General features: G+C 42.2%; 1 protein-coding gene across 1 annotated transcript in view; it reads right to left on the bottom strand.

The window, feature by feature from the left end:
• Positions 1 to 1,256: 1,256 nt before the first annotated feature.
• Positions 1,257 to 26,239, bottom strand: part of CNRIP1 (cannabinoid receptor interacting protein 1) — a 69,264-nt gene continuing 44,281 nt past the window's right edge. Inside the window, exon 3 of the mRNA XM_040351264.1 lies at positions 1,257 to 2,307. Coding sequence (XP_040207198.1) covers positions 2,143 to 2,307 — 165 coding nt within the window. The 3' untranslated portion in view covers positions 1,257 to 2,142. The remainder of the gene's footprint in view (positions 2,308 to 26,239) is intronic.

Here is a 26,239-nt window from a genome sequence, read left to right as displayed (position 1 = left end):
AATTATGTTCACTTAAAGTGGAGTTCCACCTAAAAATGGAACTTCCGCTTTTCGGATTCCCCCCCCCTTCCGGTGTCACATTTGGCACCTTTCAGGTGTGTAATCCAGGTATTTGCTCCCACTTCCGGGTATAGGTCGTCGCGGACAGCAGGGACCAGTGGGATCGCGCATGCGCAGTAGGAAACCAGGAAGTGAAGCCGCAAGGCTTCACTTCCTGATTCCCTTACCAAAGATGGCGGCACCTCTGCCCAAGAGCCGAGGGACAGATAGATCGACTTTGGGTGCAGACATCGCGGGCGCCCAGGACAGGTAAGTGTCCATATATTAAAAGTCAGCAGCTACAGTATTTGTAGCTGCTGACTTTAATTATTATTATTTTTTTGGCGGACCTCCACTTTAAGTCTCATAGAACTGGTCATGCAGCATAAAAATACATGAGGTACTAGTCCTGCAGCAGTATTCATTTTCACGACACACTGGTGCTAGCCAGTTCCATGTTTCTTGTGTAGAAATTCATGGTGCAAAGCCAGTTTCATGTGTCTTGCGTGGACATTCATGGTGCAAAGCCAGTTCCATGCGTCTTGCATTGACATTCATGGTGCAAAGCCAGTTCCATGTGTCTTGTGTAGAAATTCATGGTGCAAAGCCAGTTCCATGCGTCTTGCGTGGACATTCATGGTGCAAAGCGAGTTCCATGCGTCTTGCGTGGACATTCATGGTGCAAAGCCAGTTCCATGTTTCTTGTAGAATGTCCCAAAGAACACTACACCATGAATGTTACTAATACACATAAAACTGATCCACCACCAAGAATGCCAACACATGGATATCTTTTAGATTGTGAGCTCTAATGAGCAGGGCCCTCCGATTCCTATTGTATTATACTGTAACTGTACTGTTTGCCCTAATGTTGTAAAGAGCTGCGCAAATTATTGGTGCTATATAAATCCTGTATAATAATAATATCACCCTGCCCTATAAGCTAAATGAGACACATAGAACTGGTCCTGCTCAGGTTGAAAATATTAGCCGATAGCTGTTTGGCAATTTGCTAACTTGTTATGGTAAATTTTAAAAGATGTAGGCACTAAGATGACAACGTGGGAAAGGGGGTCCTGAGAACAGGTGCCCCATCAGCTTTATAAGCCAGTGCTATACTGGAAAATCCAGCCTTTGGTTGTAGAGAAGAATGATCCCCAAATATATCCCTGGTCATGTTTGCAAACGAAGGGAAGAAGCTGTCGGCCAAGCAGTTCTTCTTTAAGATATTTTCATTTCTGAGACTTTTTCTGGTACCTAAAATTAAAATAGGTAAAATACTAAAAGGGTGTTTTTCTAATGGCTACCAATCAGTTATCTTGTATTCACTTTAAGCACTTAATGAGGCTAAGGGATATTTACAAAAAACAGATATTCTTTTCAACTGGATTAGCTTTTTAAGGGCTTATTCACCGATGATGAAATTGCACATACACATGGACGCTTCCCAATAAATGGTGATGCCTATTTAAGTGTCCTTCAATGACAACTTTGTTCATGTTGGAGGTGAAAATAGCCAGTCAAACATGGACTAATACTAATAAAAATACTACATTTGTCAACTGCACTTCTCTGATATGGTTCACCAGCCATCTGAAAGAGCCAAAAAGACAACAAGTTCACTAATTTGGCAGTCCATTAACAAATCACCCTTGAATGTTCTAAATCTATGCAGCAATTACAATAAACGCACAATATTTTACAAAAATAATACATATTCTACTACACTGATGTAAACATAACATATGATAAACATATTTTCGTAAAGAATATTCAGTCATTTAAAGTGTACAGATTGCCAATACAGAGTGGAGTTGGCCATTTTAAATTCACTAGGAACTAATACTGAACACTGTAGGAAACCCCAACTTACCAGTGATGTCACTGGTGGGTTGATGAACTGAACTGTCCTCACTATTGGCTCCCAGCAACATAACCGCCTCCACTCTGTGCAAGAGACTCCACTTTAAAGTAAACACTAATCCATTGGGATTCCTCTTAGCTCCTGATATGTTATATACACTATTATGTGGCTTTAATTGGCTCATTGTGCTGGTCGGGTTGATTAGCTCATTAAAAAAAAAATGTCCAGCTTAGTTGGCTTCAATGGAACATCTCTTTATTGATCCACATCAGGCTTCGGGTCTCATTGGGTTTGCACTCATATTCAATGCTGCTGAAGCTGTTGCCCCACTGGCAATGATCTCTTTTATGGTAGTTGTAGAATTTTACTTGCCAAACCGTCTCAAAACTCCCAATGTCTTCAAACTGGAAAGAGAGAAAACAAAAATTAGACTGATTAGTTATAATGTGCTTGCACCATCACCACTGGTGCAACCTAATGCCAAGCCTACACTTAAAGAGTCACTAAAGGAATTTTTTTTTTTAGCTAAATAGCTTCCTTTACCTTACTGCAGTCCTGGTTTCATGTCCTCATTGTTCGTTTTTGCTTTCATGTTGCTGTAAATCCTCTCTGTTCTGGACACTTCCTGGTTGCCTGTTTCCTGATAACCACAGTACTGGGAGATTTCCCACGGTGGTCACTAATCAAGGAGCTGTGTGTAAAACGAAACTGGATTGGTGCTGAGGAGTTTTAGACAAAGTATCACTGCTCTCTATTGGCTGACTGCCCTCTAGTGGCTCTCTGTACATCAGAGAACCAGCAGACAACAGCAAAAACGAAACTACACTGCAGGCACATTATATGATTGTTTTTTTATCTATTTTTAATCATTTTTAAAAGGAATCAGTTAACTATTATGTCTCTATGCCCTGTAAACAGTCATTTCAGCTAAAAAAAGTTTTTCCTTTAGTGACCCTTTAAAGTGGTGGTTCACCCTTAGAGGGCACTTTTTAGCCTTAGATTCCTGCTCGTTTTGTCTAGGGGAATCGGCCATTTGTTTTAAAATATGAGCATTACTTACCCGTTTACGAGATGCATCCTCTCCGTCGCTTCCGGGTATGGGCTGCGGGAATGGGCGTTCCTTCTTGATTGACAGTCTTCCGAGATGCTTCCGACGGTCGCATCCATCGTGTCACGATTTTCCGAAAGAAGCCAAACGTCGGTGCGCAGGCGCAGTATAGAGCCGCAACGACGTTCGGCTTCTTTCGGCTACGAGTGACACGATGGATGCGACCGTCGGAAGCCTCTCGGAAGACTGTCAATCAAGAAGGAACGCCCGCTCCCGAAGACCCATACCCGGAAGCGACGGAAGAAGATGCATCTCGAAAACGGGTAAGTACGGATCATATTTTAATACAAATAGCCGATTCCCCTAGACCGAACGAGCAGGAATCTAAGGGGAAAAGGGGAAAAATTTAATAAATGGGTGAACTCCCGCTTTAAGGTGTAATGGTTGCAACCAAGTAGGATATGTCAGCTTGTGGTAGTAAATATTCCTGAACCATCAGGATGCTTTCCATTGCTCTCTGTGTAATAAAAAAAAAAGCTTTCATTTTATTACACACCCTATGACCACATGGATCCGATCAGTTAGTCCAGCGTAAGTGCGCATACAGCTATGCATACAAATCTTACAGGGGGAAACATTTAAAAATCATTTTAGGCGTTAAGATTACATAGAACCTCCAAACATTATACCTGTCAATGTCAGTGCTTAAACCAAACATCAAGCTCAGCCACAGGGCATCTTAAAGGGGTTGTAAAGATACAATTTCCTTTCCCTAAATAGCTTTCTTTACCTTAGTGCAGTCCTCCTTCACTTACCTCATCCTTCCATTTTGCTTTTAAATGTCCTTATTTCTTCTGAGAAATCCTCACTTAAATAGTAGTAATGGTTTTAAACATATCTATATGTTAAAGGGGTTGTAAATGTAATTTTTTTTTCCTAAATAGCTTTCTTTACCTTAGTGAAGTCCTCCTTCACTTACCTCATCCTTCCATTTTGCTTTTAAATGTCCTTATTTCTTCTGAGAAATCCTCACTTCCTGTTCTTCTGTCTGTGACTCCACACAGTAATGCAAGGCTTTCTCCCTGGTGTGGAGTGTCGTGCTCGCCTCCTCCCTTGGACTACCGGAGAGTCAGGACGCCCACTAACACACAGCTCCTTTCTCTATCTGCAACGTAGAGAGCGTCCTGACTCTCATGTAGTCCAAGGGAGGGGCGAGCACGGCACTCCATACCAGGGAGAAAGCCTTGCATTACTGTGTGGAGTTACAGACAGAAGAACAGGAAGTGAGGATTTCTCAGAGGAAATAAGGACCTTTAAAAGCAAAATGGAAGGATGAGGTAAGTGAAGGAGGACTGCACTGAGGTAAAGGAAGCTATTTAGGAAAAAAAATGTACCTTTACAACCCCTTTAAGATATAGATATGTTTAAAACCATTACTACTATTTTATACAGTATTGTAATAAAAAACAATAGTACTAAAACAAAGCACAGAAAAATAGCCCCATAATTACAATCCAAACACTGGTCAGGCCTTTGCTCAATGTCCATTAATTTTGGTTCCCTGTAAACATAGGCATTAATTCTTGTGTCCTAAAGATAAAACGTTGTTGTCACGTGTGGTTTGCAATCACTCAAATTGCTTAGTATAAAACGTTAACGTTTATATCAACAAAACAATCTAATCTATACATTTTATTGTATATAAGCACCACTTGTACTTAATTATAGACCTTGTACAGATTCTGCTTTGTCTTCTTCTTCCTGGTCTAATTTAACATTTGCTGATGTAGTAATTACTAATCATGTGAATGCAAGCAGGAAATTTGTAACTCATTTGGTAAAACAATACTCACTTTCGTAGTATAACAAATCAGCGATTGCGCAATGAAAATGTGCCAACGCAATGGGTTTATTTTTATTTTAATGCCTGTCTTCCCAGCAGAACATATTCACGTTTCTTTCTCTTGCCTGCCACTAAAGGTCAGTTCATACCACGTGCATTTTTAATCTGCATCAAAAACGCACGGACAGTAGTGAACATAGGCCCAGATTCTCAAAAGAGATACGACGGCGCATCTCCAGATACGCCGTCGTATCTCTGCCTAGCGCCGTCGTATCTATGCGACTGATTCTTAGAATCAGTTACGCATAGATATCCCTTAGATCCGACAGGCGTAAGTCTCTTACGCCATCGGATCTTAACTGCAATTTTTTTTTTGCCTGCTAGGTGGCGCTTCCGTCGATTTCCCCGTTGAGTATGCAAATTAGCTAGATACGCGAATTCCCGAACGTACGCGCGGCCGACGCAGTAAAGTTACGACGTTTACGTTAGGCTTTTCCCGGCATAAAGTTGCCCCTGGGTCTATGAGGTGCAGTCAATGTTAAGTATGGCCGTCGTTCCCGCGTCGAAAATTTAAAAAGTTACGTCGTTTGCGTAAGTCGTCCGTGAATGGTGCTGGACGTAATTTACGTCGACGTCAAAACCAATGACGTCCTTGCGACGTCATTTAGAGCAATGCACGCTGGGATTTTTTAGGGACGGCGCATGCGCAGTTCGTTGGGCGCGGGGACGCGCTTCATTTGAATGATACACGCCCCCTACCCGCCGAATTTGAATTCCAGCGGGTGAATTACGTTACGCCGCCGCAACTTTACACGCAAGTGCTTTGTGAATAAAGCACTTGCCTGAAAAACTTGCGGCGGCGTAACGTAAATCAGATACGTTACGCCCGCCCAAATTTAGGCCCATCTACGAGAATCTGGGCCTATGAGTGAGCACAATTACACTGATGTATGACATGACAATCAGTTGGATATCAAACGTGATACACTGTCCAGCAGGCGAATGAGCTGCATTATATCGCCCAAGGAAAACAGGCATAAGAGCCACAGCATGTTTGGTGTCTGATAAATCATAATTTCTTTCCAATCAGCAACACATTGGTTGTTGGACTGTAAAACCATGCCATCTGGAAATATAGATATAATATAGTTGGAAAGGTGGCTCTAAAGGAGTGCCTGATGAAATATCAAACGCTTTAGCGCTTCCACTCTTCATTTCTCTAGATTGGTTGATGGTTGGTTTAGGGACACCCTTTAGGGTTGGTAGCAAAACTTTGTTCAAATGCTGAGGACCAATGGCCCTGTCAGAATTGGACTTATGCTGCAATGAGTTAGGCTATGCTGGAACCCAAGACCACCCAAACCTGGTAAGTTGCTTTTCACCTTTTTATTCCATTTATTTTACTGTTGCTATTTTCTGTTTTGCAATATCCTTTTCTGTAAAAAGATTTTTTTCCTTTTTTTTTTCCTTTTCTTTCATTAGATTTATATTTAAAAATTCTTAGATTCCCTAATGCCTCCTAGTTTAAAGAATGCTACCATATTTGAAATCGGTTACCTTCTTGTCTGCATGGCAGTGAATATCACCGACATTTCCATAAGGCTGGGTTCACATATATGCAAATTGGATGCGTTTTAATCCAATGCGACCAGTTCTCCGGAATGGGCGTGGTGCAGTTTCAAAAAGGGTCCTGTGCATTTTTGGGTCCAGACCTTAACCCGGACCAGGAGCTCACCGGACCCCGGAGTGCAAACCGCAGCTGCACATATGTGAACCCGGCCTAATGCCGCGTACAGACGGTCCCTTTTTGTGATGAAAAAAAACGTTGTTTTTAAAAACGTCATTTAAAATGACCGTGTGTGGGGGAAAACGTTGTTTTATGTCTTCTGAAAAACTACCAAAAAAAATTCGAGCATGCTTCAATTTGTTATGTCGTTTTTCAAAACGTCGTTTTTTGTGTCATAAAAAATCGCTGTGTGTAGCTAAAACGTCGTTTAAAACTACGTTTTTAAACCCGCGCATGCTCAGAAGCAAGTTATGAAGCGAGCTTCAATGGAAAAGAGTGCTGAACATAACTTTGCTAGAGCATTTTGAAAAAATTATGGTGTGTAGGCAACGTCGTTTTTTAAAATGAAGTTTTCAAAAACGTTGTTTTATTTCATGATTTAAAACGTCGTTTTATTTCATCACAAAAAACGACCGTGTGTACGCGGCATAAGGGTCAGGATTGTTACAGAAGATACATGTGCATGTTTAAATGAAAACATGTGAGGGAAACTATTGTTTGTGTGTGTGTAAAGGGTTAACTGTGGAGTTAGCCGACCCCAGAGATAGATGAATCAATTGCCTTTCCACAGGTGGATGGAAAGAAAATCGCTTGATGCCTCCAGAGCTATGCTTTTTTGTTTTCCTATATGTGCCAATAAATATTTCTTACAGATTGGAGTTGTCGGCTATTTTTCTTTTTTCCCAGCACTATTGTGTTCTGCCGGTGGGGGTGGGGGGGGGGGATAGGGAGACAAACACAATGATTACTGCTAGCGCCTATAGCCGCCGGCAGTAATCACAGGTAAAAAATCTGACAGGCCGGTTGTATGCAAGTTGATAGTTGGATCAACTTGGGTACAATCAGCCTGCCTGGCTTTAGATTGTTGTTCTAAGACCTGCTAAATATCTGTGCAGGGTGAAGCTAAAGCCTCATACACACGATCAGACTTCCACCAGACTTTTCCGTGGATTTTTGTCCGAAGGGACGTTGGTCGTAAACATGGTATGCATAGTGAGTGAGTGAGAGACTTGTAAAGCGCAACACATGCAAACTGAATCGCCTCTGGGCGCTGTATTCATTTCATGGGTAAGGAACCACTTGACCTCAGAAGAGATGGGTTTTAATCTTTCTCCTGAAGGCCAAGTGGTCCGGCTCCAGTCGGATGGTGGTTGGTAGTGCATTCCACAGGCGGGGTCCTTGGACTGCAAATCTTCGATCTCCTTTGGACTTGTATCTGGCTTTGGGTATCTGGAGGAGGTTTTGATTAGTGGATCGCAGAATGCGATTGGGGTTATGGGCTTTTATTTTTTCGCATAGATATTGGGGGGGCGTTGCCTTGAATACACCTATGTATTAGACAGAGTGCCTTGAAAGTGATTCTGTCTTTTACTGGCAACCAATGAAGGGATCTCAGTGAAGGTGAGATTGATTCCCATGGTTTTTTCCCAGTCACTAGTCGAGCGGCCGTATTTTGAACGACTTGCAGACGAGTGATTTGGTATTTGGGGAGTCCTAGATAGAGGGCATTTGCGTAGTCGAGTCTGGAATTGATGATTGTTCTCACCACGACTGCATACACATGGCAAAACATTTTCAGCCAACATTCACCGAATCACGTGTTTTTTCAGCTCTTTACCGTCACCCTTTGGGCAACTTCTGCTATTGTTGTCTGATGTTTTGGTGCATTGGTTCTGAGCATGCGTGTTTGTACTTTGGATTTTAGTCCGATGGACTTGTGTACACACGATCGGATGATCCGACGTAACACATTTGTTGTCGGAAAGTTTAAGAGCATGCACAGCGAACATTCGTCCATGGAAATTCCAAAAACAATTGTCCAATGGAGCATACAGAAGGTCGGATTGTCCGATAAAACACATCCGTCGGACCGTTGTCAGTAAGTCTGATTGTGTGTATGAGGCTTAAAGGCCCATACACACGATCGGACTTTCTGGCAACCACGTTCAAAATACAAACACGCAGGCTCCGAACCAATGCTAACCATAAGACAACATTAGCAGAAGTTGCCCAAAGGGTGGCACTAAAAAGCAGAAAAAACACGTAGTACGTCTATTACATCACTACGTTCATATTTGTTGGCTGAAAATGTTCTGCCGTGTGTATGCATAACAAGTTCACGGCCAACGCCCCTTCGGACAAAAATCCACAGAAAAGTCAGATGGAAGTCCGATCGTGTGTACGAGGCTTAAGGGCCCTTTCACACGGGGCGGATCAGTAATGATCCGCCCCGTGAACCTCCGCTTGCTCAGCGGGGATCGTTCCGTTGATCTGTCTTTTCTCCGCTCTCCTCTATGGGGGGGATCGGATGAACACGGACCATCTGTCCGTGTTCACCCGATCCGATCCGCAGACAGATGGAAAAATAGGGGTTTCCTCCGTTTGCAGAATCGGAGGAATGCGGAACCGGGCGACATCGGGTGTCAGCGGATGTTCACCCGCTGACACCCGCAATCTCATAGGGACCAATGTAGGGCCCTAAGAGTGACATTTTCATACCGATCACATCTAAGAATTTGTAAGCTGCAACATATTCAAAAAGAACTGCACATGTTAAAAACGATATTTATATATCGGGCACATATAGGTAAGTTAACACTTTTCAAAACGGTTATTACCAGGACAGGTTGTTTTGTAATATGACACAAAAACATCAAGAACTTGAAAATGGGCAAATCTTTTTTTTATTTTTTTTTTATAAAAGCATGTGTAGCTTTGATTGATATTTCACACATGACATATGGAGAACAACAACCCACACCCATTAATAATTAAATCCAGAAAAATATAACAGATGGAGGCACACCACAGAATGCTGTGAGAAACTGTTCCAAATTTTATTTCATCTAAAGTATATTATAGCATTTTATGATTTCAGTCAAACTACAACCATTTTATTAGTTCAAATGTAAAGCATATAAGATATATAAAATGGTCAATGGAATTGAAAAGCCCATCCAACCAAAAATAATTTTATTTTTAATAGACACCCATCCAGTGAAAATAAATCTCTTGGGGACCCTAATGAAGGGATGTCTCTATTTTTGTACACCATCCAACTGCCATGATTTTTACAAGAGCGTATTGCTCAACTTCTTGCATATTTCATTATGTTTTGCTGCCAAGTTTGCAGCATCAGAACTGACATTTTTGATGAAGCAAGAGGGAGATTTCACCACTGCTGCCCCTGAAATGTATAGCTACTAGAGGATTCAAAACATGAGCGCCTTTCCATAAATCTCACTGCAGACATTTTTTTTTTCACCCAGTAGAGGCCATCCTGCTTTTTTCCCTCCAAGGAAAGAAATCCCTACATCATGGCGACATCACAGGGATCCCAAAGGTCTCACTCTACTGGCACCCAACACCTGAAGGAAGTGACAAATGGTGCTCCCTTGGATCCCTCCCCCCAAAATTGGCAGAAAGCCAGATACTGCATTGATTGGCAAGGAGACTACACCAATAACCCTCTGGATTATGACCCTGATCAAAAAACTCTGAATCTCTATTTAAGAAAACAGAAAATGAACACATATCTTTACACTCTCCTGGGTCACCCAGGGTTATCTCAACCCTATACAGTGCAATAAACACAAGTGGTCCTCTTTCCTTTCTCTCTTATGTGGGAAAATTGAAGTGGGACCTTGGGAGTCCCGTAGAACTGAGGAATTAGAGCAAGATCTGGTTGAGAGTAGGAAAATGTTCATTAGCTACAGCCATTTTAGAATATCCATACAAAATCCTCTTTCAGTGGTACTGGGCCCTGAGTAGAATAGCCCATGTGAACCCAGCTTCAGCAATAGGCATTTGAGGGGTTTTGGCCAATGTCAACTCTACACACTTGGTGGTCCTGCCCAAAACTGACTTCATTTTGGTCTAGCACTTTAAGGCCTTGTACTCACGAGCAGACATGTCCCATGAAACCGGTCCGCGGACCGTTTTCATCAGACATGTCTGCCCGGGGACTTCTGTTTGATGGCTGTACACACCATCGAACAGAACTCCGCGCGTAAACAATACGCGTGGCGTGTCCGCGGTGTCGCCGTGACAATGATGCGGCGACGTGGGCGGGCCTGCCTTTTAAATGCGTCCACGCATGCATCGAAGTCATTCGACGCATGCAAGGGATTTGCGGGCGGCCGGACATGTACGGTAGGTCTGTACAGACGACCGTACATGTCGGGGGGACAGGTTTCCAGCGGACTGTTTTAAAGCAAGTCCAGGAAACAGTTGTCCGCTGGAAACCTGTCCGATCCGCCCGAAAATGGTCCGCTCGTGCCTACACACGGCCAAACATGTCTGCTGAAACTGGTCCGTGGACCAGTTTCAGCAAACATGTTTGGTCGTGAGTACGGGGCCTTAGACGTCTCCACACTCTGTTTCACCTAATAATCTCTAAAGATGCAAGGATAGCACTCCTTCACCTATCTATACCAGGCCTAATTCCACCTCAACAGAAACTGGCCATCAACAGGAACTACTTATTCTTAGCTGTGAAACAGAAGATAGCCAAACCCTGGAAGAAACCTTCTGTCCCTTTGCAGGCTGTCAAATTTAACATGAATGTGATGTCCATCCACAAGAAATTCTCTAGTATACTTAATGTCTCAACCCAAACTCCTCAAAATGTGGGAACTGTAGCGCAAAAAAATCCTTGCCATCTTCAAACTTCAACTGACCTATCTATAGCCAATATGTTTGATCCATGACCTATGTCTGTAGGGAATACACCCTGTGTTTTCCCCTTCCCCTGCCCAACTCTTTTCCCTTATTTCCTTTTTTCCCTACACCTTCAATCTCCCCATTCGAGTCTACCAGCTCCCGAACTGACCCAATTGATTCAGATGCTAGTTTCTTTTATGCAATATTGAGTGGGCTACCAACCCCGGAGACTGAAAATGTCTACTGTACTATTTTCTTCCTGTAAATGTATGTATATTGTTTCATATGCCTCAAACCATGTTTGGTGTACTTGTTAATATCCCTGTTTTAACCAATAAAAATAATTGAACAAGAAAAAATAATAACGGTGGCCGTTCAATTACTGCATACATAACTTTTAGATAAAATGGGGCAGCCTGGATTGAGCCTCAGGTGATTCAGTTGGTGAATTTTGACTTTGGCTGCATCTAAAGCCCCCTAGCATTTATACATTTTCTAAAAAAAAGATTAGAATTCATTAGAATTTACAGGTCTTGGCAGCTTTCTGTATTATTTGAAAGCTGTTAACTACCTTTTTTTTCCAAAAATTAATCCTGCTTCCTGTCTTCTGTGCCTGGTCCAAATCCTGTCTCTGGCACCTGACCATGGCTTGCTCCTGGACTGGAAGTTAGTTACTGTCTCTAAAATTGTGCTTATATTTTAAGACAGATGAAATATATATTGTAAGATGGGGTTGTTAGCTCTCGTGGTAGATGTGTTCTTCCAGTGATTCAAGCCAGTCAGGAACTATATTTAAGGGCATGGTAGCCCATTTTTATTGAAAAAGGAAACAAAAGTCCAAACAAAGGTTTCCTACGCAGGGGGTTCTTCTCCATCAAAAGACACATAACAGAAAATGCTAGCCCACCTGGCTTTCTGTAGCAGTATCTGTAGCAGTACTTCTGCACTTTATCCTGGTCACCCAGACCAGCGGACTCCTCAAAATAGACAGCTTCCCTTTAGCGTCTACAGCTCTGCCTCTTGCAGTCACCAACGTTCTGGCTTTCCATCTTGCAGTCACCAACATTCTGGCTGTCTCCTACAGCGTCTCTGACTTCTGGAGACCTCCTTTCTCTTAGTGTGGAGCTGTCTCCAACTGGGAGCCATGAGGTCTTCCCACACTCTCATTATAAGGTCTGTGCTCACCTGAGCACACACCCTGCTGATCATCCACAAAATCTGGATACAGGGTTGGAGATCCCGTCCCACCCCAGACACTGTGGAATCTCCAAACTACAGAGCCCCATGTCAAAATACCAAAACCTAGAGAAAGCTGCAAAAGCAGTGTTCTCCAGTTCACATCTACGCTCTGTAGTCTTGCACCTCGCAAATATGCATACCCTGTGTCCAGTAAACTGTCCATTTTACCTTGACAGTAGCTCCTACTGTCACTATATATATATATATATATATATATATATATATATATATATACTAGGGCTGGGGAAATTAAAGATTAATTCCTCGATTATTCTTTAATTTTTTTGGTCAATCAAAATTCTTGACGTCACCGGACAGCCTGGACAGTGAGACTTACCCTGCTGGATGCGAGCAAACTGCACCCATTGGATTGGGGTACATTTGCATCTGTGAAGCAGCAAGATACATCAGGCTCCATCAGGGGAAGGGGGCAAAAATAACCATTGTTTTTCTGTCCTAAGCAGTTTTGTGCAGACAATTCTTTGTGTATCGGCAACATCTGTTCCGTGTGAAAGACTGTTCAGTTCTTCAGGGTATATTGTCAATAAAATCAAGATCAAGATCATGTCTGCTTCCAGAAAATGTAAACACTCTGGTATGTCTGTGTGACTGAGTAAAGTGATGCCTACTTGCCTACTATAAAGTGACTGACAGTCAATATACTAGATAAATGTTATAATTAAAGTTAAACTAACTTTCTACGTTTTTCTTAAAGTTTAATAAGAAAAAATTACTTATGTCAGTGCTACAGTTTGAATTTAAAACGTATTTGTGTGAACTGTGAAGTTAAAGGGGTTGTAAAGACAAAAATATTTTCCTCTTAAATTAAAGTCTGACAGTAGCTGATAAAGTAAAAAGTAATGTTTTGCATTATAACTAGTTTGATTCCTGTTGAAATCGAGCTGTTTTATTCACCTCTGTCACTCCTGAATCATTATTCTCACTGACTTCCTGGTTTGCGGTGCGCATTCATTCTTGCTACATCAAGGCCTAATGGGAACTACAGTTCCCATTAGGCTTAGCCTCCATGCCTGTGAGGGATAAGAGAGCATCTTCACGCAGGGCTGTAGTCATAGGGAGGGGGTGAGCACATTCTGCTTTCCACCATGCAAAACGGCTCAGATGCTGGTGGAAAGCAAGAAGAGGAGAGTCAGGAAATGGCATTTTCAAACCTGGATTACTGTATTTTGGAGGTAAAAAGGAAAAACGAGGTAAGTGATATTTAAATGCTCTAGCTTACAGCAATCAATTGATCTAATAAAAAACGATCCTTTAGTGTTCCTTTAAGTCATGGATTGTGGAAACTAACTAGTGTCGGGTTATTGTATATAGTGTATAACACATTTTCCACTGAATAATGCAGAGTTGCAATGCAAGGAGATCAGCTAAAAGTAGTTGGATCTGTATGTGCGTTATTAATCGATAAAAAAAAAAAAAAAAACGATTAATCGAACACGAAAATTTTAATCAGTAACAGCCCTAATATATACAAACACATACACACACACACACACACACACACACACACACACACATATATATATATAAATAAATAAAATATACATATAAATGGTTCAATAATCTCTGGAAAGCATTGCAAAATATCTTTTTACAATATAACAGGGCAAAATGGAAGACAAGGTTTGGACATAGTAGGTGGATACTAGATTGTTACATGTATGGAAGTTCTCTATTCTACAATTCTGAAGTTTTGTTTGTAATGAACTATTTGGCATAGAATCTAGTGTTCACTTGTCCTGTTAAAAGGAGTTAACATTCTTCCAGTCATATAAATCCTGCAGCTCCTTTTTGGCACGCAACTCCTTCCGAATTGGAAAGATATGTTTTGGGAAGTGAGGAAAGTGACATATGATATCAATTAAGAAGCTGCTTCCCAAACAAATTAGACAATAGAGATGTTTTTAGTTTAACAACCTAACATGATGCAAAACACAACACAACTATTGTTCTGGGTTCGACGAAGGTGCCTTTTATTACCCATCTGTGGTCAGTTGAGTTCTTAAAGGGTTTCAAGGATTATCATTGAAATGAAGCATTTCATGGGAACATGGGGTTGTAAGATCTAGCATTGTGTGGTACTACTCTAAGTTTTGGGATCTTTCCAAAAGAAATATTATTGTTATATTCTTGGCAAGAGCTCTATTTACTAGCCACTAATTACATACCATTTTCTCATTCATACTTACCTTACTTCAGACAAATAAAGCAATTTATTTGATGCGTGTTAAAAAAAGAAGCCCGATATAGATTTTCCCAAGTATTACACATCTAACGATCCAACCAGGCAAATATTTGACCCCGGTAAAAATTAATAAAGTTCAGCCAAGTAGATCTCCCCAGTGTTGGAGAGACTGCAAACAAACTGGAACAACAATACATATTTGGTGGGAGTGCCCAAAAATAAAAGAGTACTGGTATAGTATTTTAGAGTACATTGAAGTGATAACCGGGGTAAATATCCCTCAAAATGCCTGGAATGTGTTATTCCATGGGAACAATAAAACTAAAAAGCAATATCTAGAAACTTTGGTTCCTCCCCTGCTCAATGCTGCAAAGGCCCTGATCCCAAAAAAATGGTTTCAAGTGGAGAAGCCATCTATAAAAGAATGGATACAGAGGGTAGATTATATATCGGAGATGGAGTACCTTTGCAGCAGAGACCAGGGAACGGAGGAAAGACACAGATTAATTTGGATGAAATGGTATGAGTTTAAGCAAACAGAGAATTACGCAGATGCCATGATAGCAACGGAAGTGATCGAAATAAGTCTTAATGGCGAAAATAACGGTTCTTAAGGGGGGGGAGGGTAAATAGGATGTTTTGTTAGAATTGTGTTTTTATATATTTTGTACTGTATGTGAAAACTTTTCTAAAATAAAGCAAAGATTCAATAAAAAAAAACAACCAGGCAAGTATTTTTTTCCAAAACTTTTAAAAATGTAAGAGGACATCTTATGCCCTGTACACACGAGAGGAATTTCCGTCGGAAAAAAGTTGGATGGTTTTTCTGACGGAATTCCGCTCAAGCTTGGCTTGTATACACACGGTCATACAAAAGTTCTCTGAACTTTTGAGCGTTAAGAACACTGCGACGAGGAGAGTGAAAGAAGTTCAATGTTTTTCCCATCGGAATTGCATATAGACAAATGAATTTTCCAATAGAATTTTTTTCCGTCTGAAAAATTGAGAACCTGCTCTCAAACTTTTGCTGGCGGACATTCTGACAGTAAAAGTCTGATGGAGCATACACACGGTCGGAATTTCCAATGAAAAGCTCACATTAGACTTTTGCTGGTGGAAATTCCGCTCGTGTGTACAAGGGCATTAGAAGCACTGCCTGGGTTAGAACAGTTTATTTCCGCAGCTTGGCATAGAAACCAATCAGGTTCCATTTTTTTTGTCAAAGCTTAATTGAACACGCTGAAGTTAGAAGCTGATTGGCTACCATGCACAGCTGCACCAGATTTTGCACTCTTCAGTTTTAGTAAATCAACGCCATTGTCTACCGAGAAAATCAGATGTTTGCAAGCAACAAATATAAGGGTAGCAGAAGATATTGAAACAATGCTCCCAGGTACAGGAAATGCTGACGTATATTGTGTACAATTGTTTGATTTTTTGGGGAATATATATGGGAATCTGACAAAAAAAAAGCACAAACAATAGATATTTCTGGTTACTCTTTATCTGTTGCAAGGATCATTTTAGTTTAAAAAATATATATTACTCATAAAGAGTTTTCATTTCTTCTGACTATTAGTTCTCTAGCCAGTTCCCGACCACCGCATGTACATATACGTCCACAATATGGCACGTACAGGCACATGGGCGTATAGGTACGTCCCCGCCTTACCTCGGTTCGGGGGTCCGATCGGGACCCCCTCCGGTACATGCGGCGGCCGGGAACGGTGTACGGGAGGTCCGGGAGGAGGGGGCGGCTATTGGTTTCCAGCCGTCCCCTCTCGATCTCCCTCAGCGAATGAGAATGCAGCAGAGCCCTCCCTGCCTGTGTAACTGTAAACACAGGCAGGGAGGAAGTGACGTTTTCTCCCCTCTGGCGGTCTTTTCGTTTGATTCCAGAGGAGAGAAGACGTCAGTACTGTGAGTTGCACCAACAGCACACTGACACAGCACACATAGGCACATAACCCCCCCCGATCACCCCCCCAGCACCCCCAGATCACCCCCTGTCACAGTGTCACTGATTGCAGTGATCATTTATTTTCTGATCACTGCTTTTAGTGTCAGTGTGACAGAAAAAAGTGTCAGGGCAGTTAGGTTTAGGCCCCTTTAGGTCCAGGGTAGCCCCCTACCCCCCCCCCAATAAAGGTTTAACCCCTGATTGCCCCTAAAGTTAACCCTTTCACCCCTATTGCCAGTGTCACTAAGCGATCGGTTTCTGATCGCTGCATTAGTGTCACTGTTGCCGCTAGGCAGTTAGTTTTTTTTGAGGTTCGCCGCCAGGTTTATATAGCGTTAGGTACCCCCATAAATAAAGGTTTTAACCCCTGATTGCCCCTAGAGTTAACCCTTTCACCCCTATTGCCAGTGTCACTAAGCGATCGGTTTCTGATCGCTGTATTAGTGTCACTGTTGCCGCTAGGCAGTTAGTTTTTTTTGAGGTTCGCCGCCAGGTTTATATAGCGTTAGGTACCCCCATAAATAAAGGTTTTAACCCCTGATTGCCCCTAGAGTTAACCCTTTCACCCCTATTGCCAGTGTCACTAAGCGATCGGTTTCTGATCGCTGTATTAGTGTCACTGTTGCCGCTAGGCAGTTAGTTTTTTTTGAGGTTCGCCGCCAGGTTTATATAGCGTTAGGTACCCCCATAAATAAAGGTTTTAACCCCTGATTGCCCCTAGAGTTAACCCTTTCACCACTGATCACTGTATAAGTGTCACTGGTGACGTGGTTAGCCAGTTAGTTATTTAGTTATTTTAGGTTCGCCACCAGGTTTTTAGAAAGCGTTAGGTACCCCCATATATTACCGAATAAAGGTTTTTAACCCCCTGATTGCCCCCTAGTTAACCCTTTCACCAGTGATCACCGTATAAGTGTTACGGTTGACGCTGGTTGGTTAGTTTGCTGTTTATAGCATCAGAGCACCCGCCGTATATAACCCAATAGGTTTAACCCCCTGATCACCCGGCGGGTGATATAAATTTAATTTTAGCGCCAGTCAGGGTCTGCGTCACCCCAGGCAGCGTTAGGTTAGAGCCAGTACCGCTTACACCCACTCGCTAAGCATACACCCCCCTTAGTGGTATAGGATCTGAACGGATCGATACCTGATCTGATCAGATCTATACTAGCGTACCCAGCAGTTTAGGGTACCCAAAAACGCATTGTTAGCGGAATCAGCCCAGATACCCGCTAGCACCTGCGTTTTCCCCCTCTGCCCAGCCCAACCCACCCAAGTGCAGTATCGATCGATCACTGTCACTTACAAAACACAAGACACATAACTGCAGCGTTCGCAGAGACAGGCCTGATCCCTGCGATCGCTTACAGTTTTTTTTGAAGCGTTTTCTACATTTGCTTTTCTATAGTCAGGTGCTTTTTTTACCTGTGAATCCTTACCATTGTACCACTAAATTTAGAGTCCAAAATGGCAAACCGAAGGTACAATGATAAGCAGGCCTTTGAGTTCATGTGCATGTCAGATAGTGAAGAGGAGGAGGTCACGCATCTGACAGATTCTGGCTCAGAATATGAACCCATTTACGACAGCGGCTCCATGTCAGATAGCTCGCACGACGAAGTTGAGGTCCCTGCTAAGGCCAGGCGTACCCGATCCCATTCTGATGTTGTTGAGCAGCAAGAACCGCAGGACCCTCGTATGGAGCAGAGATCCAGTACTAGCGCCGCTATTCCTTCTGGTGAATTGGCAAGCACCAGCGGCCTAGTACACCCTGGTCGTTTATCCAGCACTGCAGTAACACTTGGTGACGTGGCGAGTCCCATAAGTGCAGTTGAAGCTGGCGATGTGGCAAGCACAAGTAGTGTCCCGCTGCCACCAAGAAAAAGACAGAGACAGGCCCGTCGTGCCCATAGTGCCCTTCCTGTAGAATTTGCCTATCCTGATTGGGTCCCCACCACTTCTACAGCACCTGTACTTCCCCCATTCACTGGCCAACCCGGTATTCAGGTGGATACAGCGAACTTTATGTCACTTGATTTTTATTCGCTGTATTTCACGGAAGATCTCTATAGATCTATTGTGGACCAGACCAATTTATATGCTGGTACTTACATCGCCGCTAACCCCCAGTCTCGCCTTGCCAAAGAATGGAAACCTCTCGAGGTTTCCGAATTTAAGACCTTTCTGGGCCTTACCCTCAACATGGGCATACACAAATTTCCGTCATTGCGGATGTATTGGTCCACACATCCCATTGACCATATGTACATTTTCTCTGCTCACATGGCCAGGAGACGATACGAGGCGATCCTGCGGTTCCTGCATTTCAGTGACAATGCACTTTGTCGTCCACGTGGAGACCCTGAATTTGACCGGCTCTACAAAATTCGGCCCCTCGTAAACCATTTCAACGAACGTTTTGCAGCCTTGTTTAATCCCCAGCAGGTTGTATGCGTTGATGAGTCCCTGATTAAATTTGCTGGCCGCTTGTCTTTCAAACAGTACCTTCCCAGCAAGCGTGCCAGATACGGGGTCAAGCTCTATAAGCTCTGTGACAGGGCCACAGGCTACACATGGAGCTTTAGGGTTTACGAGGGAAAAGATAGTCAGGTAGAGCCGGAAGGATGCCCAGATTACATGGGGAGCGCTGGCAAGATTGTTTGGGACTTGGTGTCACCCTTATTCGGAAAGGGGTACCATTTGTATGTGGACAATTTTTACAGCAGCGTGCCACTTTTTAGCCACTTATTTGATCAACAGATTGGAGCATGTGGCACCGTGCGACCTAATCGCCGGGGCTTCCCCCAGCGGCTTGTAGATGCCCGTGTTAGGCCGGGGGCGAGAGCCTGCTGCAGATGTAAAAATTTGCTCGCTGTGAAGTGGCGGGACAATAGGAATGTTTTCGTTCTTACCACCCTTCACGCAGACACGACAGTCCAAATTCGTACGGCGACTGGTGTTGTGGAGAAACCCCTCTGTGTCCACGAATATAACCTTAATATGGGAGGGGTGGACCTCAACGACCAGTTGATGGCGCCGTATCATATTGCCCGTAAGACGAGACGCTGGTACAAAAAAGTGTCTCTACATTTATTTCAATTGGCTCTACTGAATGCTCATGTCGTATACAGAGCTTCAGGACGGAATGAATCCTTCCTTCAATTCCAGAGGGATATCATCACAGAACTCCTGTATCCAGGCGGTATTGTACCTCACCATCTCCTACCAAATGCAGTAAGCCGACTGCATGAGAGGCATTTTTCTTATGTCCTCCCGAGTACCCCTACCCAACGAGCCCCCCAAAGAAAATGTCGTGTCTGTACCAAGCGCGGATTTAGGCGTGACACCCGTTATTTTTGTCCCAAATGTCCTGGCAATCCTGGTCTTTGTATTGGTGAATGTTTTGAACGCTTCCACACACACGTTAATTATTAGTGTAGGGTGAAACATTTCACAGGCTAGGCACACTCACACAGGGTCTCCCAAGATGCCATCGCATTTTGAGAGACCCAAACCTGGAACCGAAAAGTTGAAGTTACAGTTCACAGTTACAAAAAAAAGTGTTAAAAAAAAAAAAAAAAAAAGTAAAAAATAAAAACACACAAAAAAATATAAAATAAAAAAACCAAAAATAGTTGTCGTTTTATTGTTCTCTCCCTCTCTATTCTCTCTCTATTGTTCTGCTCTTTTTTACTGTATTCTATTCTGCAAAGTTTTATTGTTGTTATGTTTTTTCATGCTTGCTTTTCAGGTATGTAATTTATTTTACTGTTTTCAGGTACGCCATTCAGCTGTTGCGCGGACTTATTTATCTTGACAGCAACAGCGTTTGCTCCCACGATATATAAAGCCGCGACTCCAGTGCTGTAGGAGGTGATTTCACCACCACAGTTAAAAAAAAGAGCATATATGCCGAAGCATGCGGGCAGCAGGGGCGGAGGAGCGATTTTGCTCCTAATGCCGCGTACATACGGTTGACATTCCTACGGAGGCTTTCCCGTGGAAAAGTCTGACCATGTGTACACGGCATAGAAAAGTCCGACCGTGTGTACGCGGCATAGAAAAGTCCGACCGTACGCGGCATAACTTTTTTGCGGGAGGATGCCCCCATGCTTTGGCATATATATATATTTTAGGCACAGGTTGCGTTAAAAAATGTTTTATTTTTTACTATGTTTTTTTATAGGTATTTGCTTTGCAGGTATGGTATGATCTTACTGTTATACTGGAATGTTACTTTGTTTTAATGTTAACCATCATTTGCTTAGCAGGTACGCCATTCAGTTGCAGTGCGGATTTATTTAGCGTGACAGCAACAGCGTTTGCTCCCACGATATATAAAGCCGCGACTCCAATGCTGTAGGAGGTGATTTCACCACTACAGTTCAAAAAAGAGCATATATGCCGGAGCATGGGGGCATTAGGGGCGGAGGAGCGATTTTGCTCCTAATGCCGCGTACATACGGTTGACATTCCTACGGAGGCTTTCCTGTGGAAAAGTCTGACCATGTGTACACGGCATAGAAAAGTCCGACCGTGTGTACGCGGCATAGAAAAGTCCGACCGTACGCGGCATAACTTTTTTGCGGGAGGATGCCCCCATGCTTCGGCATATATAAATGGTGCATGTATGCCCATCATTAGAAGTGGGTGGATGAAGGGAGGTATTCTAATGGTGGGCATACCCACCGATCAATCTTTTTTTTGTTCAGCCAACAGACTGCATGAAAAAAAAAAAGATTACAATACATGTCCAACAAGAACCATCAACGTACTGGTATGTTGCAGGACTTTGAATGGTTATACCAGAATGATGCCTGCGGGTTTAGGCATCATCTTGGTATCATTCTTTTCAGCCAGCGGTCGGCTTTCATGTAAAAGCAGTCCTAGCGGCTAATTAGCCTCTAGACTGCTTTTACATTCAGTGGGAGGGAATGTCCCCCCCCCCAGATATAAACGGCGCCATTGAGAATATGGGAAAGCATTTTATCACACCGATCTTGGTGTGGTCAGATGCTTTGAGGGCAGAGGAAAGATCTAGGGTCTAATAGACCCCATTTAAAAAAAAAAAGAGTACCTGTCACTAACTATTGCTATCATAAGGGATATTTACATTCCCTGAGATAACAATAAAAATGGTAAAAAAATAAATAAATGGAAGGAACAGTTAACAAATAAAATAAAAAAAGCGAAATAAATATATAAAAAAATAAAAAAATAAAAAAAAGCATCCCTGTCCCCCCCTGCTCTTGCGCAAAGACGAACGCAAGCGTCGGTCTGGAGTCATATGTAAACAGCAATTGCACCATGCATGTGAGGTATCACCGCGAAGGGCAGATCGAGGGCAGTCATTTTAGCAGTAGACCTACTCTGTAAATCTAATGTGGTAACCTGTAAAGGCTTTTAAAGGCTTTTAAAAATGTATGTAGTTTGTCGCCACTGCGCGTTTGTGCGCAATTTTAAAGTATGTCGTGTTTGGTATCCATGTACTCGGCCTAAGATCATAATTTTTATTTCATCAATAATTTGGGCAATATAGTGTGTTTTAGTGCTTTAAAATAAAAAAAAGTGTATTTTTTCCCCAAAAAATGCGTTTGAAAAAACGCTGCGCAAATACTGTGTGGAATTTTTTTTTGCAACACCTACCATTTTAATCTGTAGGGCCTTTGCTTTAAAAAAATATATAATGTTTGGGGGTTCAACTTTACTTTCTTGCAAAAAAATAATATGTTTTTATGTAAACAAACAGTGTCAGAAAGGGCTTTTTCTTCAAGTGGTTAGAAGAGTGGGTGATGTGTGACATAAGCTTCTAATTGTTGTGCATAAAATGCCAGGACAATTGAAAACCCCCCCAAATGACCCCATTTTGGAAAGTAGACACCCCAAGCTATTTGCTGAGAGGCATCTTAAGTCCATGGAATATTTTAGATTTTGACCCAAGTTGCGGGAAATATAAATATATATATATATATATATTTTTTTTTGCGCAAAGTTGTCACTAAATGATATATTGCTCAAACATGCCATGGGCATATGTGGAATTACACCCCAAAATGCATTCTGCTGCTTCTCCTGAGTACGGGGATACCACATGTGTGAGACTTTTTGGGAGCCTAGCCGCGTACGGGACCCCAAAAACCAATCACCGCCTTCAGGCTTTCTAAGGGTGTAAATTTTTGATTTCACTCCTCACTACCTATCACAGTTTCGAAGGCCATAAAATGCCAAAATAGCACAAAAAAAACCCAAATGACCCCATTTTGGAAAGAAGACACCCCAAGGAAACTGCTGAGAGGCATGTTGAGTCCATTGATTTTTTTTTTTTTTGTCCAAAGTGATTGAATAATGAGAAAAAAAAAAAAAAAAGAAAAATGTGTCACTAAATGATATATTGCTCACACATGCCATGGTTATATGTGGAGTTGCACCCTAAAATACATTCTGCTGCTTCTCCTGAGTACGGGGATACCACATGTTTGGGACTTTTTGGGAGCCTAGCCGCGTACGGGACCCCGAAAACCAAGCACCGCCTTCAGCATTTCTAAGGGCGCAAATTTTTGATTTCACTCCTCACTACCTATCACAGTTTCGAAGGCCATAAAATGCCAAAATAGCACAAAAAACCCCCAAATGACCCCATTTTGGAAAGTAGACACCCCAAGCTATTTGCTGAGAGGCATGTTGAGTCCATGGAATATTTAATTTTTTTGCCCCAAGTGATTGAATCATGACCAAAAAAAATTAAAATAAAAAAATGTACAAAACATTGTCACTAAATGATATATTTCTCACACATGCCATGGTTATATGTGGAATTGCACCCCAAAATACATTCTGCTACTTCTCCTGAGTACGGGGATACCACATGTGTGGGACTTTTTGGGAGCCTAGCCGCGTATGAGACCCCGAAAACCAAGCACCGCCTTCAAGATTTCTAAGGACATAAATTTTTGATTTCACTCACACAAATCTTGAAGGCAGTGCTTGGTTTTCGGGGCCCCGTACGCGGCTAGGCTCCCAAAAAGTCCCACACATGTGGTATCCCCGTACTCAGGAGAAGCAGCAGAATGTATTTTGGGGTGCAATTCCACATATAACCGTGGCATGTGTGAGAAATATATCATTTAGTGACAACGTTTTGTATTTTTTTTTTTTTGGTCATTATTCAGTGACTTGGGGCAAAAAAATTAAATATTCCATGGACTCAACATGCCTCTCAGCAAATAGCTTGGGGTGTCTACTTTCCAAAATGGGGTCATTTGGGGGGGTTTTGTGCTGTTTTGGCATTTTATTGCCTTCGAAACTGTGATAGGTAGTGAGGAGTGAAATCAAAAATTTATGCCCTTAGAAATCCTGAAGGCGGTGATTGGTTTTCGGGGTCCCGTACGCGGCTAGGCTCCCAAAAAGTCCCACACATGTGGTATCCCCGTACTCAGGAGAAGCAGCAGAATGTATTTTGGGGTGCAATTCCACATATAACCGTGGCATGTGTGAGAAATATATCATTTAGTGACAACGTTTTGTATTTTTTTTTTTTTGGTCATTATTCAGTGACTTGGGGCAAAAAAATTAAATATTCCATGGACTCAACATGCCTCTCAGCAAATAGCTTGGGGTGTCTACTTTCCAAAATGGGGTCATTTGGGGGGGTTTTGTGCTGTTTTGGCATTTTATTGCCTTCGAAACTGTGATAGGTAGTGAGGAGTGAAATCAAAAATTTATGCCCTTAGAAATCCTGAAGGCGGTGATTGGTTTTCGGGGTCCCGTACGCGGCTAGGCTCCCAAAAAGTCCCACACATGTGGTATCCCCGTACTCAGGAGAAGCAGCAGAATGTATTTTGGGGTGCAATTCCACATATGCCCATGGCATATGTGAGAAATATATCATTTAGTGACAACGTTTTGTAAAAAATTTTTTTTTTTTTTTTTTGGTCATTATTCAATCACTTGGGGCCATAAAATTAAATATTCCATGGACTCAACATGCCTCTCAGCAAATAGCTTGGGGTGTCTTCTTTCCAAAATGGGGTCATTTGGGGGGGTTGTGTGACATCTTGGCATTTTATGGCCTTCAAAACTGTGATAGGTAGTGATAGGTAGTGAGGAGTGAAATCAAAAATGTATGCCCTTAGAAATCTTGAAGGCGGTGCTTTGTTTTCGGGGCCCCGTACGTGGCTAGGCTCACAAAAAGTCCCACATATGTGGTATCCCCGTACTCGGGAGAAGCAGCAGAATGTCTTTTGGGGTGCAATTCCACATATAACTATGGCATGTGTGAGCAATATATCATTTAGTGACAACTTTGTGCAAAAAAAAATCAGTTTGTCATATTCCCGCAACTTGTGTCAAAATATAAAATATTCCATGGACTCGACATGCCTCTCAGCAAATAGCTTAGGGTGTCTACTTTCCAAAATGGGGTCATTTGGTTTTTTTTTTTGCTATTTTGGCATTTTATGGCCTTCGAAACCTTGATAGGTAGTGAGGAGTGAAATCAAAAATTTGTGCCCTTAGAAATGCTGAAGGCGGTGCTTGGGTTTTGGGGCCCCGTATGCGGCTAGGCTCACAAAAAGTCCCACACATGTGGTATCCCCGTACTCAGGAGAAGCAGCAGAATGTATTTTGGGGTGCAATTCCACATATAACCATGGCATGTGTGAGAAATATATCATTTAGTGACAACTTTTTGTAAACATTTTTTTTTTTTTTTTTTTTCGTCATTATTCAATCACTTGGGACAAAAAAATTAAATATTCAATGGACTCAACATGCCTCTCAGCAGTTTCCTTGGGGTGTCTACTTTCCAAAATGGGGTCATTTGGGGGGGTTTTGTACTGCCTTGCCATTTTAGCACCTCAAGAAATGAGATAGGCAGTCATAAAATAAAAGCTGTGTAAATTCCAGAAAATGTACCCTAGTTTGTAGACGCTATAACTTTTGCGAAAACCAATAAATATACGCTTATTGCGATTTTTTTTACTAAAGACATGTGGCTGAATACATTTTGGCCTAAATGTTTGACTAAAATTTAGTTTATTCGATTTTTTTTACTTTTTGTTATAAGAAAAATCATTTTTTTTCAAAATTTACGGTCTTTTTGCGTTTATATCGCAAAAAATAAAAATCGCAGAGGCGATCAAATACCATCAAAATAAAGCTCTATTTGTGGGAAGAAAAGGACGCAAGTTTCGTTTCGGTACAACATTGCATGACCGCGCAATTACCAGTTAAAGCAGCGCATTGCCAAATTGTAAAAACACCTCTGGTCTTTAGACAGCGTATTGGTCCGGAGCTTAAGTGGCTAGGGAGCCAACATCAGCCATCCTGACACTATTGTTATTCCAAGCACTCATCAGTTATCGTCTACAAGCATCAAAGTGAAAGACATCAGGTGATGGAGATCTTATAAGCCTACTACTCAGGGACATCCCTATATATTGTTTGAGAATCAAAATGAAGCTTGGGTCATTTCTTAGCTGAACATGATAATCTTAACCACTGGCTAAATGTACTGTATATACTCGAGTATAAGCCGAGTTTTTCAGCACATTTTTCTGGTGCTGAAAAAGCCCCCCTCGGCTTATACTCGAGTCTC

This window comes from Rana temporaria, chromosome 4, assembly GCF_905171775.1.
Source record: "Rana temporaria chromosome 4, aRanTem1.1, whole genome shotgun sequence".
NCBI lineage: Eukaryota > Metazoa > Chordata > Amphibia > Anura > Ranidae > Rana > Rana temporaria.
This window is presented reverse-complemented; position numbering and strand designations above follow the sequence as displayed.